Here is an 18,480-nt window from a genome sequence, read left to right on the forward strand (position 1 = left end):
ACTCTGTTTAATTTGTATGACTACTGAGAATTTCACATATCTGAAAAGTGAATCATGACTCTGCATGTGAGAGGGGTCAGTGATGTGTGCATAGGGTACTCTCATAGAAGTTTGAATACATAGAAATTTCTTCTTTTCATTTAGTTTTTACTTTGGTTTTTGAGGACCTAAAAAGATGACAGCCACATGAACATGAGTTCAGTGGTAATGAAAATGAGACAGATTTTTGGCGTTGTGGTAGTGTAAAGAAAACAAGCCAAGAGTAGAAGACAACTGTTTGGACTGAGAGTAAACACAACATAATTCTTGGCTTCTGATCAGTTGAGATGAAGGTGATATTAAAGTCTAGTGAGTCTCAGAAGTGGAGGAAAGAGAAAACACTTTGTTTAGGGTAGGAGGTTAAAAAGCTTTTTTAGTCTCAGATCCCAAGACAGATATTGGATTAGGTTTATTATTTAATGTAGATACTGACTAATATAAAAGTAAACACTTTACTTCATTGAAAAATGAGGCTTTAAAAAAAAAAGTTGAGGAACAGTGAGGGCATCCCTTGGAAGAGTTGAGTCACATAACTCAAGAATGTTGCCTTCAATGGGCTTATGCTCCTCGCCAGTCCTCTGACCCAGTGAAAGCTGCACTCGTCGGGACAGAAGCATGTGGCAGGAATAAATGGAGACAAAGCCAGGTTTTTTCCCAAGAAGTAGCTTTAGATCTACCTTAGTCCTCAGCATGCCTTGGCTAAGCAACCTTCCAGGCAAGTATTTGCAACATTCTCTCATGCGGCTTTAGCTGAACTGCTTCACAGCGTCCCACCTGATGGATTAGCAGTCCCAGACATCCCACAGAATGACATGTGAAGCTCGGAAAAGCAAGTTGGTCAGAGTTCATTGTCATCTCACTGTGAAGTGCCATCAAGACTCCTAGTTGTGGCAGTAGAGCTGTTAGTGTGCTCTACTGCCTGCAGTCTTTCATCTGACCACACGCTTGTTAACCGAGTACTCGTGACTGCACTTGCTTTGATTTCATTCACTAACTGCCCATTTTGTACTTAGAGCTCAGCGAGGCAGAGAGTGAGACTGAAGGAGTAATCTTCACATCAGTACCATAGAGCTTATCATGCAGGCTCCATGTCCTCAGCAAGAAATGTAGTCTGTGATTCAGAAGGTTTGCTTTGTGTTTTAACATTCTGTGATGACCGGTTAAGAATCACTGACACATCTTAAAGCATCTTGAAATTCTATTTTTTGTTAGTTTTGGCTTTTCAACTGGAACTTGTAAGATTTTATCATAACTAAATATTTGTATGAATTAAAAATAATCTGCTTTGATTACTTCATATCTGAAAACCCCTAAGTAATTTTTTTGTGGTTTGAAGTCCCCATTAGTGATGCTTAGTGATGACACTTGATAATGCTGAGTGACATGCAGCTTTAAGGTTGTAAGCATGCTCAGTACAGGAGGCAGTTGTGCCCAGCCCCACAGCCCCGCCTTGACTCCACCTTCTCACCTTGGCTCTCCATCTGTCCATTCTTAGATACCTCAGATCTTTCCATTTGTCGTCCTTTCCTTCATAAAATAGGCAGTGGAGAGCAGTCATTTATTCTTTGAAACATTTTCATAAAGCTTATTACTGCTTCCAGAGTTTTTTCCCCTTTAGTTTTTATTTTATGTATATAGGTATTTTGCATATATGTGTATGTCTGTGTACCACATTATACAGGGTGGGAAGAGGGCAGAAGAGACATTGGATTCCCCTGAGACTGGAGTTACAGTCAGTTGTGAGCCACCATATGGGTTTTGGGAGCCAAGCCTGGTCCCTCTGCAAGAGTAGCCAGTGCTCTTAACCACTTAACCACAAGAATAAACATTTTGATTTTTTTAGCTTATTTGTTGTGTCTGGACAAAATGCCATTAATTCTGCTAAATATTTCAGTCATGAGTGAAGGAACGGGGATGATCCTTCAGGGTTAAGGAAGTGGCCAGCTCACTTGGTTATCCTGAAGCCAGGGTTAGCCTTGGTTGATCCTCCAGGTGAGGCTTGAGTTGGAGAGAGAGAGTATGTGCACGCATGAGCACATGCATGTGCTTGCACTTCTGGAAAGGAAAGGTTCTGCAGTCCTTCCTGCATTCCCCCTTTTTCTGGGAAGGAAATGTCCAGCAGCCCAGGGGAAAGCACAGGGGTGTAGATTCTGATGACACCTGGATTTTCTTCTCTCTATACTTGATCTTTGTAGGTACCTAACCTTTCTTCTAGGGATGGCTGCCACTCTTCAGCTGTAATGCAAGCAGAAGTCCTTGATGGGTCCAGTTCCTCTTAGAAACCAATCCTTCTTATAGTGGGGACACTCTTAGGACATAAAGGACAAGCAGAAACTTACTGTAGTCTCACAAGTCGAAGACAGCTCCTCTTGGTACATTTCTGCAGTTTCCCTTTTGTCTTCCTGGTTGTCCTGTGAATGTGTGGTTTGTGCCTCAGTCTCGTTGAGCTCTTTGCATTTTATGATTGTTCAGTTGTATGATTTTGCCATTCTTGGGCGTTTGTATTGTTTGCAACTTTTCACTGTTGATATCCTATTGACTCCTCTTGTTAATGCAGCTTTTTATGTTTCATATTAATTGTTTTTTATTGACATTGGTGTTCTGCCTTCAAGTGTATCTGCATGAGTGTGTCAGATTCCCTAGAACTGGAATTACAGACAGTTGTAAACTGCCATGTGGGTGCTGGGATTTGAACTTCCTTTGGAAGAGCAGCCAGTGTTCTTAACTCCCAAGTCACCTTTCTAGCCCTCACATATTCATTTTTTATGAGACCATCCCTAGGAACAGAATTTACTAATAAATAGTGCTTTTAGGGTATTTTTATGTGTGTGTGTGTGTTTCAAAAATACATTAAACATAACAACCCAGGATATGACAGTGAGTATATAAATTGAGTCTGTGATTATTCTGGCTTAGTAGAGAGGAGGTAATTATTTAAATACTTAAAACCTTGGGGAAAATGAGTTTTTTTCATATATCAGCTGGAGTGTCATTACACTGGAAGACGAGGTGTGTGTGTCTCCGTGTGCCTGCACACGCACATGCCACAGGAAGTAGACAAGATTGTTCAGTACATTCTTGTTCTATTTTATACATAAGAACTGTTTGTGACTAGTGAAACCCACATGTTACAAGTTTGAAAACTAAAGCCAAGTGGGGGAGGGGAGCAGGGCCCCCATGCACACTTGTGGGCACTCGAGCACACACACACACACACACACACACACACACACACTCAGATAGTGAATCTTATTTTCAAAAATCAGGTTCCAAATTCTCTTGCAAACATTTCACATTTGTGACAGTTTGAATAGTTAGAGATTTTTGATGACCTTGCTTATATGCACAGTCTGGATTGGGCCTTTTTTTCTTCAAGCTCGATGATGAAATCAGTGGGCTAGCACCATCATGATGTGCTCCTGGCCCAGCTGCTGTCAGCTGTCTATGCTTGTCCTTTAGGTTGGGGACTTAACATGGCTTTCAGCAAATCTAGTACAAAGGGGTTCATTCTATGTTAGTAATTTTTATTCTACAAAGAAAGCTCATGCGTATGAGGACTGTTTATATCTGTTTTGAAAAGTAGAACATTTGAAAATAAATATTTTAATGATCTTTTTAAGTGTGTTTGGGATTTTGTTTTGCTTTCGATTGTATTTATTACTTTTAATTTAAGATAAACCAATAAGGTTTTAGATTTCATTTGCATTTTCCCAATCTCTTATTATTTTCTAGAAACCTTCTTCCTATTACTCATGTGTGCATAGAAGAAGGAGAAAAGCCCATGGTGGTATTGCCATACATGAATTGGGGGAATCTTAAATTATTTCTACGGCAGTGCAAATTAGTAGAAGCCAATAATCCACAGGTGAGAAAATTTCTCTAAATATGAATAATTTCTAATGTCTTTGCAAGTAGATATTAAAAAACCACATGCATAGTATCTAAAAACTTTAAAACAAAAGACCTCAGAATGAATCAGGCGACATTTATAAGCTGTTGATTTAGAGGCACAGGAAGATGGCCTGTGGTTCCCCAAGGCAGCACTCTTGGCCCGTGCTGTTTCTCATTGTTCACCATGCGTTCATTCATAATCACCTCTCATGCCCTATGTCAGCATCTCAAAGTCCCTTCTGGGGTAACTTCTGAAGATGGTCCAGGATTTCCCTTCTTGGAATGGAAATCTTAACAAAGTTGTCTGACCATATGGCGCCCACAGCACTGAAGGTTGGAGGTCAGGATTGTGGGAGATAACCAGGAATATCCTTAATGAGACGTCACCATTTAAGAGTTTCTTTCTTGTCACTACCCAAGTACTTACTGTGAACCTTCCATCAGATTCCAGATATGCTGTGATAGTGATAAGAGTGGCTGTTGCTTTGCTGTCTGCTATATTTTCTGGTTTTGCTAAGTTGATTTTAAGACTTATAATAGCATACTTATTGTAGTTAATAAAAAAAATAAACTCAGATCTGCACTGAGTATTTGACTCTTAATATATATGATATGTTGTTTAAGCTAAAAGAATGAAGCTCTGGTTCGAACCATGTAGTTAGAGGCTGTGGACTGTGAGTATCACCAGGGGAGGAACTTCCCTCCCCAGCCTGCAGTGCCGGCATGCATCTCGAGGAGCATGTCAGCGGAGAGACTTGTTTTAGTGGAATGCTGCCCCCGACCCCAGTGTGGTGGTGGTGGTGATAATATGATAAAACCTTCTACTGCAAAAGAAAAGAACAAGTCACTCGAAATACTGCCTTAGAGATTCTGTTCATTGTGCGGGCATCACCGAGACGCTGCTCTGTAATGCTGATTTTAGAGAATATAAATGCAAAAGAAAGTGTCGTGGATAAAGTCACATAGCTGGTAAATCCTGTTACAGAACAGGAATCTTTGCAATGGATGAACAGTATACCATGCTTCCAGAGCACATCCTGGTTGAGCAATAGGTTTCTAAAAACTTAGTAAGTAGGTGCAAGGAGGTGTTCTGGGGCGGGACTGTAGGCTCAGGTAATCAGATCCCAAACTCACTTTGTAGTAGCTGCAAACTGTCTTTTTTCCCCCCTCTGTTACAACAGGCAATTTCCCAACAAGATCTGGTACATATGGCTATTCAGATTGCTTGTGGAATGAGCTACCTGGCGAGAAGAGAAGTGATCCATAAAGACCTGGCTGCTAGGAACTGTGTGTAGGTGTCAGGTGCTCCTCGGGTTTGGGGTTCTGCCTGGAGTCACACTGTGGGACACAGTCTGTGGATGGTAATGCTGCACCTTAACACCCTCATACCATTTACCTTCATGTTTTCTTTTCAGCATCGACGACACTCTTCAAGTAAAAATCACAGACAATGCCCTTTCCAGAGACTTGTTTCCTATGGACTACCACTGCCTAGGGGATAACGAGAACAGGCCAGTGAGATGGATGGCTCTGGAAAGTCTGGTTAATAATGAATTCTCTAGTGCGAGCGACGTGGTAAGTACTGGAACCCAGGTATCAACAGCATGGAGAGGAAAACTTCCCGATCTACTACAGTCAGTGTTTTGTTCTTATAAAGATCTTGGTACTATTCCTTGAAATTTTCATCCCGAGAGCCCGGGTACTTAGCTCCCTTTTGGCGCACTTAAAGCAGAGAAACTGGCCCAGATCTGGGTCGATGCTGTGTGTTCTCCCTGCTCACAGGAGCTGAGGCAGCACTGTCCCCACCGAGGCAGGCGCTGAGGTTTAGGGAGCTGACAACCACTCGTCATCTCCTTGTACAGGTCTCAGGATGACAGAGTGGCTACTAAAGCCAGAATGGTTACCTTCTGTGCATGGTCTCTTCTCAGTGTCCAGCCTCTCCCATCTGCAGTCCTGACATAGTTAGGTGTCAGCACAGTTCTGTCTCCTCTTCCAGAGCACACAATTGAGCCCTCCTGCTCAGTGATGTGCTTTCAGAAGCTGCATCTACTCATCTCTTATAAGGTTCCATCCCGTTGCTTGACTTTTTAATTCTAGTTTAGATCATAATCAACCCAGGCTTGGAGGCACATGCCTGTAATGCCAGCCCTGGGAAGGCAGAGTCAGGGGGATTGTGAGTTCCAAACCCTCCTAGGGTACATAGTGACTATATCTCAAGAAAGAATGAAAAACTAATGTGGTTTTTTGTTTGTTTGTTTGTTTGTTTTTGTTTTGTTTTTTGTTTTGTTTTGTTTTGTTTTTATCTCTTGACTGTTACACACTGTAGCTTTGTATTTGGAAATTAGGTAAAAAGTTTTGCTATTAAGGTCCCTAAATCATCATTTGGCAATACTACGTTACTTGTAAAATAATTGGGATTTGATCTCATGTTTCAACATTGAAGAACTGGGCTTATTGTGTTTGGTCTTCTGGTTTATTGTATTATCCAGAGTTGCCTTTCCATTTCAGTTTACGCATTTCCCTTCTAATAGTGTGTTACCGACCCGTTTTGCTAGTTATTTACATTGATTGGTGCACACTCTTTCCCTCAGTATATTAATTTTGCTGGTTCTATAACAAATTACTATAACCTCAGTACTCAGATATAAATGGACTAGACATAAATATGTATCATACCTTATAGTTTTCATAATTGTTATAATTGTATTTGTATCTTGTATTTGAAATTTGTATTTGAAAGGAAAAAGAGCCTTTTATTGGACTAAAAAGGAGTATTGTTGAGGTTCGGTCTGTTGCTATGCTAAATACCGGCTCCCAAGGCCTGGTTGACCTCAAGGACAAGAGAGTCTGCAGGTAGACCCAAGTGACACCCTGTGACCTTGCCTCCCAAGTTACCTCCGGTTGTTGAATAAAGATGCCTATAGCCTATAGATGGACAAAACTGAGATAGACAGGGCTTGGGGTTCTCAACTTGGGGTTGAGGGGAGGGAGAAGGAGGGGAGAAGATGCCATGGGTTAGGTGAGTCAGTCATAAAAGCATAGACATGAGGGCCGGCCAGTTGAAGTTAAGAGCAGCTCAGAGGGAACATGGCAAATGATAATTTGGGGTTATTAATGGGGAAATAGATTCTAGTAGTGTAGAGGACAGACATCTGCCCAGCTCTAGTGCTGATTAAGGCTTATTATGATAATAAAAGTATTGTGTATTTTATTTGGGAACTGAATGATCAAAGGACATTCAGTGGGGTAGAAACCCTGATTTGAGATTAAATAATTACGACAACATTTTATTGCTAAATTCCTTTTGCATAGCAATAGTATTTGGTTTTCTTATAGGTCTGTGGTCTATTTAAGCTCAGGTTCTTGGTCACCCAAGCATTGTCAGGCATGGGTTCTGTCTCATGGAGTGGGCCTTTAATCCAGACAAATAGTGGTTGGTCACTCCCACATTTGTGCCACTATCACCAGAGTATCACGTAGGACAGTAAACAGTGTAGATTTCAGGGTTTGTAACTGAGTTGATGGTTATCTTTCTTCCCTGGTAGTATGCAGAGCACCGATAAACACTAGTCACTCAAGAGTGAAGATGCTAGTTAGGCAGCAGTGCAACTTCTCCATGGTCAGGGAGTTATGTAGGCATTGTGTTCAGCAGTAGGGCATTACCATCAATTTGGTTGGAGATCAGCCAATGGCCTTGGCAATAGCATGAGTTGTTTAGGGGTTCCCATGGGGCCCGTCTTGGCAACAGCTCAATTAGATGTGACCCATTCCTGTCACTAGAGGCATCACTTGGTGGAGAGATGTCTAGTTGGGTTATTCACTCCTCCATTATTTGGTGACTCCCTTTCGATTTCTTTCATATGTGTATATATTTTAAGAAATATCTATTGCAGTAGGCTTCCATATGACTCCTCAAATGGCCCGCTTCATTCTGTTTTAATAACTGTGAATCCAGTAATGGATATCTTAACAGAATTCTCTAAACTTAGAACACCAACTTCCATTTCAACAAAGTTGTCACTCATTACAGCCCATGCTGGTCTTGAACATGAAATTTTGCTTCCGCCTTCTACATGCTAGGATTACAGGCTTGTGCTGCCATGGGTTAAGTATTCCGTTTTGTCTTATTCAAAACACTTTTGAGTTGGGCTTAGTATATCATTGTAAGAATGTCCCTTGGTTACATTTAATGTGGCTAACTCCTGAAAATGACCAGATTTTTCTCTTAAATTCTTCCAGACTCATTTCATGCACACAGATACTTCCTGTAAGTGTCTTTTGCCTTGAATACTTGGGATGAAAGGAATAGTTAGGTCTTTTCCTGTGACTGTGGTAGCCTGTTAGTGTAAAATTCTGCTTTTCAGTTTGGGGCATTGAATACTGTTTTAAATTCTTAAGGTTATTGTTACATTCTAATGTTAGGGTTAAAAATGCTAACAACTCCGTGAACATATGTTGTGTTTGTTTGCTTTCTTTGGGTGGGGTTCTGTCTGTCTGTCTTTTTTTTTTTCTAGATATGGTTTCTCTGTTTAACCCTGGCTGTCCTTGAACTTGCTCTGTAGGCCAGGCTGGTCTTTTTGTTTGTTTGTTTGTTTTTTGTTTTTCGAGACAAGGTTTCTCTGTGTAGCCCTGGCTGTACTGGAACTCACTCTGTAGACCAGGCTGACCTCAAACAAAGAAATCCGCCTGCCTCAGCCTCCCAAGTGCTGGGATTAAAGGGGTGCGCCACCACCGCCCGGCGCCAGGCTGGTCTTGAACTTGAGGATCCACCCACCTCTGCCACCTGAGTGCTAGGAGGTGTCACTGTCATTTCTTGGGGGTGCTGAACAGTTTTCATCATCATGTACTAAGTAAGAAATGTAACCCTGCTCCCACTGGCATCTGCACATGTAAAGTGCACACTTGCGGGTGTATAAAATGCACACTTGTAGGTGTAACTCAGGACCCTTTTTTCTCCTTGAAAGAACCTTATAGTTAAGGAGTCTTCATGATTTGCTTAGAAACACATTGGTTGGTTGTTTTGTCATAAAAGTAATACATTGCCACTTTGGACTTTGCTTTTGTAATTCTGTCTGGAAACATCCCATATTTTTGGTACATTAAGATTCTGATAATGTTAACATCAGCTCTTAACTGTCAGCTTAGGAAGTACACATAACCAGATCCAGCTAGTTATGAATATCTAGTATTCCAAGATATGACCTCACTCCGAAAACTGTCCGGGCATTGTTCTCGTTCTGTGTTTTGTCAAATGTAGGCACAACTTCAGATTTCTGTTATGACTTTTTTCCCCTTTATTTGAAAAAAATACTTTTTGATTGATGCCTCCTTTGAATTATTTAGATAAGTATAGTAGCTGACACAGTTCAGCTGTCAAGAGTCTGCCACCGACTGAGTAGTGAGTGCAGTCAAGAAAGCACAGTTGAGAGTTTCATGTTGGTTTTCTCGTCTCTGTGGTACTACATTGTGTTTAAAAAGCATTTTCTTGGGAAAAACAAATCACAGAAATGACTTCCATGCTAATCTTATCAGCATGATTTATGGCACTCAGGAGATCCTTCTTAAGGCATTTGAATGGTTATTAGGCCATAGGGCACATCAAATGCTCCCCATGTGCCTGCCGTTTCTTTCTAGACATTGGTGGACGTTGTTCTGGGAGCAGAGTCTGCAGTCATTCAGAGAGTGCATCTGCAGCGTGTTCCATCCTGCTCAGTTTGCCCAGCGCTCGCTCTAACGGCCATGGCCGTGTACTGAGTAGACTCACTCAGGAGACGCATTTACAGCATCCCCACCACCAGCAGCCTTTGCAGCTACGGTGCTGTCTAACGGAAAGCTGGAGCTTCTGGAAGATGCTTCTTATTTTTAAAAAGCAGAGAACTCTTTCTGTTTTATATTTCCCATTACTAATTTTAGAGTAGTGTTTAGAAGATTCTCAGTAGTTATGTGTTTCCTGCATGGCTGCAGATTTTACACACCAGCCATCTTACACCTATTGTTTTAGTATCAAATTCACATTAAGAGAGTTAATGTAAGGACAAAAGGACAATGTAGAAATGAAAGATCAGTTTAGACCTTGGTTTAGGAAATAGATCTAAGATTTAATAGTCTTGATGTTACCATATTGCTTAGTTGTATTACTCTAACGTTAGTTGTCCTGATATTTCTTAAGAATGAGGATATAGGAATTACGCTAAGAACAGTTGCTGTATTTCCAGACATGGTTGATTCCCTGGCAGTGTTGTCTGCAGTGCTGCTCTCTCAGGATCTCGTGAGTCTCTGAGCACATCTCCTCCCAGAGACTTACTCCTCCTTTCTGCTTCATTTCCCGTAGGAGACCCCAGTACTCCAGTGAAGCCGTGTGCAAGTGTCTGTGTGGAGAAAGTGGCATGAGCAGCCAGTTCTGTGATAGTGTTCGGTTGTGAGTAGGTTTGCAGGTGTCTAAAGATTAGTCATACTAGCAGATGCTGATGCTACATATGCGGGTTTTTGAGGTTAAGCAGTGTCTTAGATTAAGGTGCATAGACTCAGTAACGCATTCAGGCTGCATTCCTCCAGCTCTGAAGCCTGGGAAGTCTTGCATGAGGGTACTGATCAGAAGTATCCTGCTTTCTGCTATTTCTTCACATGGCAGAGGGAAGAGTGGGATTTGCTGAGGTCTTTATAAGGCACGAATCCCATTCCTGGCAGCTCTACTTATGATGTTAACTCTTCCCATAGCTCCACCTGCTAGTTCCATCACACTAGGCATCAGGAGGTCAAAATGTACATGGTGGGGGCGTACACCTCACGTTCTGCTACCGGGCCTTCTCATTCACATCCCTCATGTAGAAGATTACTTCCATTCCTTCCTGACATTCCTTCCTCATTTGCCTAAAATCAGTCTTATCAGATATGAGCAAGCCTTGAAGTATGGTTTATACTCAGGCAGATTTGTCTTCAGCTCTAAGTTTAGGAAAGGAAGCAAGTTACCAACTACCAGGAAAGCAGTGGTGGGGTGGGTAAGTCGGTGCATCTGTCTCCACAAGGACAGACAGGAAAGAAAGCAATGGGAACATAGCAATGGAAAAAAGGCACACCCAACAGGCAAACACAATGCACCTTAGACTCAAGCAGGTCTCTTTAGCTCAGTACCTTGCCATCCAGGACCCTGGTACCTTCAATGACAGCTGCCCATGAAAGTTCATTTGTGGCTCTCCACTGGGGTCCCAGCCAGGCAGGGCAGAAAATGAGAGCGTATTCTGTCACACATAGTGAGTAGTAATGCTTACTCTCAGTTAACTGGCTAGGGGAGATTTCTGTGCTAAAGCCTGTCTGGCGTTTCAAATTCTCAGTGTAACCACACAGAAGTTTCATCATACAGTGACCTCAGCCTCATATGTTAAGATATGTTGTTAAAACATATGTTAAAACAGTTGTGTACTTTCTGACAAACCATGTCAGTATATATTGTTAATGAAAAAACTAGTTTTTGTCCTTCATCTTAAATAACAAGATCAGAAACTCTATCTGGTGGCTCATGTCTGTAATCTCAGCAGTTTAAGAAGGTGAAGAAGGGGAGTTGTTGGGTGTCTGCAGCCAGCCTGGGTTACCGAGAGAGACCCACCACCACCACCACCACCACCACCACCACCACCACCACCTACCACCAGCAGAGCAGCACCTGCAAAATAGAGACTACATTCAACTTACATTCAACTGCACCCGTTACTTATACCTCCTGCTGTCAAAGTGACCCCAAGGTCAGATGGCCTGATGCTCACTGCATGAAAGGACAGTAGATTCTGAAAGACTTTGCTATTCCAGCAGTGCTGCCCCTTGAGAATTCATGCAGCATGGATAGTGGCTTGAACTCTATCACCCCCAGTCTCCAAATGATAGATGGGAAATTTTAATCCCTGAAACTAAGAATATAACTTTAAGAACACCTAGGACTTCCAGTAGAAGCTGGAATTAGGATTAATATTTAATATCATTCCATTGTGGATTTTTGTTTTGTTTTATAGATTTTGTTAAAAATGTGGCTATTGTTCACTAGTATAGGTTGAATAGCCTTCATCCAAAATGTTTGGATTTTTTTTCCAGACTACATAGATACATACATACGTACATACGTATGCTGTACAAAAGGAACTCAAGTCTAAACACAGTTCTGTTTTGTGTAATATTTTTAATGATTTTGTGCATGAAACAGAGTTTCATGGTATGGAAATTTCTTTACTGTAGCTCTGTAACTAGATTTTGGCACATTTTGCATTAGGGATATTCAACCTAGAAAAGGCTTTTTAAAAAAATCCGTGTGTTTTGCACAGTGTTTCCAGATTTTGTTCATAATAGATAATAACACCCTCCGGCTTTGTGCTTTGGGCTTAGATGTGCTCTGTGCGCCCCGCCCAGCTTTCCTCTTCCACTCACTGAGATGTGTGCATGGGCCAGCCATGGTTTCACCTGCTTCCTCACCTTGTCACCTAAGCTGCCAGTGTGAGGTTCTCAGGGTCTGTTGTGAAAACAGAATGTGACGGGAGGCTCATTGCTGAGTACTGGTGAGAACCCATTAGCTTCCGCACGTGGTGTTCCCTCTCCCGAGCGGTGACGGGAACTCAGGGCTCACAGGTGGCAGCAGGCTAGAGGTTGTCCCCACCGTGCCCTGGACAGCAGCATAGCCGCAGCTCTAGGTGGTGGTGGAGCCTGTCTTCTACACGCTCATCCTTCTCATGAAGGGAAGGCCTACTCAGCTCGCAGGACTTGAGGTGCCTCTGCTTAGGCTCTGTTCTTACTGGCCATCCACTTGCTGATTTTAAGCAAATCTGACTTTTACTCGGCTGGACAATATTTTTTCAGGGTGTTCCTAAAAGTTGTAAATGGTGCTCCTCTGTTTATGATAGGATTCCATCCCTATCTCTGCAAAATAAGCAAATCAAAACACCCATGACTTACACTTTAAATAATCTTCATGTCTCACTTACTGAGTGAATCTTCTGTCCATGAGTAGATGTTCTGTCCCTCTACGTTGTTCTCCATTTCCCACCATAGTTAGTTAAGTTGGGGGTAGCATGATAAATAGCCAGTGATAAAAATGGTTTCTTTGAACAGACCTAATTACTTAGAATAAATGATACGGATGTTAACATTAAAGAATTAACTCATTAAAATGCTTTCTTTCCTACCCCAGCTAGAGAAACTAACCACTGTGGTAATTTTCTTTTATGCTGCTGTTCCTCCCCTAGTGGGCCTTCGGAGTGACACTGTGGGAGCTCATGACTCTGGGCCAGACGCCCTACGTGGACATCGACCCCTTTGAGATGGCTGCTTACCTGAAAGATGGTTACCGAATAGCCCAGCCAATCAACTGCCCTGACGAACTGTGAGTTTTTTTTGGATCTTAGACATGAGCTTTGATGCATTTATTGTGTTATTATATAAGTAAGAAAGCAAGTTCCTGTGTTCACACAGAAGCTCCCCTGTGAGAATGAGGAATCTTCAGATAGGACTGAGACCTTGTGGGAAACAACAGTCACTTGTTAACCCACTTTGCATCTTGTATCAGTGGTACATCATTTTGATTACTAAAAGTTAGCCTGAGGATCTAACATAATCGTGAGGAAACTGATGATTAAAAGATACAATACTTAGCAAAACCTTTCTTGGGATCCAAGTGCAGACCACCAGCACGCACCAAGAAGACAGGCACAGTAGTGTGCATCTGCGCCCCTCCCTCCCACAGGGCGGGTGGACGGCCAGGTCCCTGGAGTTCACTGGCCATCGTAGCTGCATCTCTGAGCTCCAGGTCTAGTAAGATACTCCATCTGAATAAAGAAAACAGTAGAGGACAAACTCAATGCTAACCTCTGCTCTCCACATACATGTACAGAACATGCGTACATCCACATAGACATATACATACACCACATGACGGTAAATACAGACAGAGACAGACACCTATCTCATTATGGTCTTGCCTTTCTTAAGGAAGATGCTAAGGGCTAGTGACATGTGACTCCTGCCTCCATCACAGCAGTGGGGTACACAGGGGCTGGTTGGGATTGTGGGCACAGAAATGTGTTGTCTACAGAGGCCCCAGAATTTCCCTGCCAATTTTAGGTCGTAGTTTTGTTGTAGATCCAGGAATCTTAATTTCAGGTAACACTTCTTCCTAGTTCTTCCTCAGCAGTGTCCAGGACAACACAGGCCATTATTCTGACTGTGTTCTGTGTGTTTACAGGAAGCTCTGAACTTTCTGAGTATTGTATTCTCGTGAAGAACTGAGATTGCTCTATGTAATCCAAATAACTTAGCTTCTTTTAATCCTGAAACTGCTAACACATAGTACAACTAAGCTAAGTTCATGGCTGTCCTCCCCACCAGCACATTTGAACAGCTCATAACTGGCAGGAAGCTGACTGAGGCCTGACACGCTTCCATGTCTCTCTGCAGGTTCGCTGTGATGGCCTGTTGCTGGGCCTTGGACCCGGAGGAGAGGCCTAAGTTCCAGCAGCTGGTCCAGTGCCTCACAGAGTTCCACGCTGCCCTGGGAGCCTACGTGTGACTTCTCTCCCAGCTCCACCACTCAGAAGAAAGTGCCTGTCTGTCACAGATTCTCTGCGTGCAGCATGCAGTGTGCAGCGTGCAGTACAGTGCCTGCAGGAGCACATTTTGTCTCCCAGATCACCCAGCCTTAGGAATGCTTTCACCTGAACTTTTAAAGACAACTTAATAATGCAGAGTGTTTTCTAGATACCACTTTTACTAGGTTAAACCAAAAGGGGTTTTGTAAATTTTTTGGCCAAAAATTTTTTAAAATATAGTTACTTTGGACTAGGGGGTGCATTCTTTAAAAAAATAAATAAACAATTTAAAAAATTATTTAGACACAGATATTTGGAATAGCTGTCTTAGTGCCAACTGCTTTTATTTTTAATGTTTTACTTCATTGAAGTAATGTACATGATTCACCTTTAAAGCTATTTTAACATTTTGGTCACTACTTTTGGGAATGGTTTGTCTTCAAAATTCGGTACTTTTCTTAGGAAAAACATTGCAAGGGTGTCTGATTTGCCTTATACAAGGAAAGATAGTATATTAGCAAAAGGAAAATTGAAGAAAAAGTAAAAAGAAAAATAAATTTGAAAGCAAAAATAAAAAGAACATATCGTCCCTGCATGGAGAATCGCTGTTTAGTGAACATGGCTCTGCTCATGTCTGGGGAAGCAGGTCTGAGTTCATCACGTCTCCGTAAGCTTTCCTGTGAGCTGGAAGAAGGCTGGGGGCAGACTTGTAGAAAGCAGTGGTGGCCTTATTTATTTTTGCTCTCCAGGTAAGGAAAGGACGCAGTTCCAGACAGTGACCCCTCTCTACGGCTGCGGTTCCCTCTGTGCACACCTGGGTGACGCTACACACAGAGTTGGTGCTTCCGTTGTTGTGGGTGTGGGGTGTTTTGGTTTTGGTTTGTGGTTTAAATTGGTAATTTTTATGCTTATCTTCAAGGCTGGCTTAAGTATAAATTTGTTGTTTAAAACACTTGAAAAATTAAAGGACTCATTTTATATGCTGGTATTCAAGATACTGCTCACAGTGTGTGATTGTTGGTCGTGTCTTGAAAGTCTTGGAGTATGCAGCAGCTGGAGGGTCACATTTTTATCCCTTGTGAGTTTGCTCGCGTTCTAAAACCCTAACAAAAGAACAGCTGACTGCTCAGCCACCGTGGCCTGTTAAGAAGTTGGAATTACTCCTAAAAGGAAGTATCACAGAGAGAGCCTGTAAATGGCATGTATGTAGTACGCACAGGTTTGGGCTACCTAAGGGAGCGTCACCTGGGCCTGTGAAGTGACTAGGCCTGCAGCCACTGCCCCTGTGTCCAGCCTCTTGGATGTAAGGGAGAACATGGGTCTGCTATATTAAAGTAAGTCTTATGAATAAAGAGTATCTGAAAAGACAGATTGCATAGTACAAGGTTCCCACAAGCAAGCCAGGAACTCAGCATCCTGCATTCGGTGTCCTGACATACGGCCTCCTGCATACAGTGTCTTGCATATGGCCTAACTTGCTGGTATTTTCTTTATGATGTGCATTGTCCTCAAATGTCTGGGTTTTAAAATACTTTTTTCCCTTTTCAACTTAAGACACTTTGTTAATAGCCTGCATCTTAGAAGGGATCCAGTCAACAAGTATTAGTGTGACATTACCTACACAGAGCAATTCAGCATCCAGTCAGCAAATGTGTATATTACCTACACAGAGCGATTCAGCTCTGCCCTGTTTCCAACACTCAGTGCACTCCTGTTGTTTCAGATGAGAACAATATTTAGAAATTACAATTCTCTGTATAGAAGTTGCTTTAAAGGTCAGTGTACTGGGGGCTGGAGAGATGGCTCCATGGCTAAGACTGCTTACAGCTCTTGTAGAGCACCTGAGTTTGGATCCCAGCACCCATGGCAGGCAGCTCACGATCACCTGTAACTCCAACACCAGGGGATCCCTCCGGCCTCCATAGGCACCAGGCATACACATGGTGTCATAAACTCACGAAGGCACATACTCATATACATATGTATGAATATACATGTATACTCATATATAACATTATATATGAGTATATATACCCATATATAACATACATAAGTATGTGTGTGTGTGTGTGTGTGTGTGTGTGTGTGTGTGTGTGTGTGAGAGAGAGAGAGAGAGAGAGAGAGAGAGAGAGAGAGTGAGAGTGAGTATGAGGCGGATGTTAAATATCTTCCTCTTTTAGTTTTTGTTAGCTATCTTATCTATTAGTCAATCTATCTATTTATCTTTGGTTTTTCAAGATAGAAGGTTTCTCTGTGTATTGCTGGCTGTCCTAGAACTCACTTTGTAGACCAGTTTGGCCTTGAACTCAGAAATCTGCCTGCCTCTGTCATGAGTGCTAGGATTAAAGACATGTGCCTTAATTTTTTTTTTTTTTTTTTTGGTTTTTTTGGTTTTTTGGTTTTTCAAGACAGGTGCCTAATTTTCTTAAGACAGTGTCTCATTGAACCTGGAACTTGCCAGTTTGCTAAACAAGCCCCAGGAATCCCACTGTTTGTGGTTCCCCAGGACTGGAAGCAATCACACTGCTGTTCTACTTTGGTGGGTGCTAGGGATAGAATTTAGAACCCTGGCCTGGTGAGGTGGCTCAGTTTCGGAAAGTGCTTCCTATTAAACCTGATGACTGGAATTAAATCCTTAGGAAAGAGAATACTGCCTCTTGCAAGTTGTCCTCTGACCTCCACTATGTGTTGTGGCATGCATGTATATGAACACAAATGTCATGAAGAAGACTATGACAGTAACTCACTTCTCTGTGCTTGCATGACAAACACTTTACCAGTTGAGCCATCTTCCTAGCCTCATGTGCTGTGATAGAAAAATGGGAACACCAGTTAGCTGAGTCCTTGTGTGAGGAAGTCATTCTTGTAGGGTGTTTCTGCCAACGTCTTGCTGGAACTGTAGCACATGGGCACACCTGGCTACTAGGCATTCCAGGAAAAAACATTTAAAGAGTTATTTTCATTTTATGTGTATGAGTGTTTGCCTGCATGTATGTATGTGCACAGTGTGTGTGTGTGCCTGGTGCCTGTGGAGGCCAGAAGAAGATATCAGATCCCCTGAAACTGGAGTTAACAGATGGTTGTAAGCCACCTTGTGGGTGCTGGGAATTGAACCTGGCTTCTCTGTCAGAGCATTGAATGCTCTTAGTCATTGAGCCATCTTTTCAGCCCAGAAGTTATATTTTGTTAGGTTTTTTAAAAAAGTGGCTTTACTAAAATATAATTGATATTACACCGTAAAATAGATGGGTTTTAGTATATTCATTGTTGAATGGTCATAACCACAGTTGAATTCAATTTGTTTCATTTTGGTTTTTTGTCTTATAGGTTTGTTTGGTTTTTTTTTTGTTTTTTTGTTTTTTTGTTTTTGAGACAGAACCTCACTGTGTAGCCCAGGAAGTTCTTAAGACCTTTGCTTTGCAGCCGTCCTGCTTTAGCCTGCAAATGCTGGAAGAAAGGGGGAGCACTGCTGCTAGGTCCCCTGTTCAGATGTGTGGCCCCTAGAAGAAACCCAATGCCCTTTCACAGTCACCTCCCTTCCTTTCTCACCCTCTGCTCTAGGCAATCACTAATCTATCTCTGTTTGTAACTTTGCATTACATGGAGTCACATGGTTAGTTGTCTTTTACTTAGCCCATGGGTCTTCAGGGTTTTTCCATGTGGCAAGGTCAGCAAATGCTTCATTCTGCTGAAACATATTCCCTTGTAAGGATATTCCACATTATCAGTTGACACATGCTTGAGGACACTGAGTTTTTGTTTAATCAGATCCTCACCTGGGAAAAACAAAAACAAAAAGAGGCTTTCCATGGGTAAGGATGGGCAATGGCTGTAGGCGGGTCCTAGCGGGGTCAGCCCCAGTGAAGAGATGGACTCTTGACCTGGCTTCCTTCGGCAATGTGTTTTGCACTTCAGGAGTTGTCAAATGTGAAGGGAAGCAGGGTGATTCTAGGAAGATTCAAGTAAGCAGAGACCACCACTGAGGAGA

General features: G+C 42.2%; 1 protein-coding gene across 2 annotated transcripts in view; it reads left to right on the forward strand.

Moving 5' to 3' along the window:
• Positions 1-15,485, forward strand: part of Ryk (receptor like tyrosine kinase) — a 69,623-nt gene extending 54,138 nt beyond the window's left edge. For both annotated transcript variants that reach the window (XM_034484208.2, XM_034484209.2), the window contains exons 11-15: positions 3,772-3,904; positions 5,112-5,221; positions 5,346-5,505; positions 13,155-13,291; positions 14,362-15,485. In XM_034484208.2, coding sequence (XP_034340099.1) covers positions 3,772-3,904; positions 5,112-5,221; positions 5,346-5,505; positions 13,155-13,291; positions 14,362-14,473 — 652 coding nt within the window. In that variant the 3' untranslated portion in view covers positions 14,474-15,485. The remainder of the gene's footprint in view (positions 1-3,771; positions 3,905-5,111; positions 5,222-5,345; positions 5,506-13,154; positions 13,292-14,361) is intronic.
• Positions 15,486-18,480: the final 2,995 nt, after the last annotated feature.

This window comes from Arvicanthis niloticus, chromosome 21 (assembly GCF_011762505.2).
Source record: "Arvicanthis niloticus isolate mArvNil1 chromosome 21, mArvNil1.pat.X, whole genome shotgun sequence".
Classification (NCBI taxonomy): Eukaryota; Metazoa; Chordata; class Mammalia; order Rodentia; family Muridae; genus Arvicanthis; species Arvicanthis niloticus.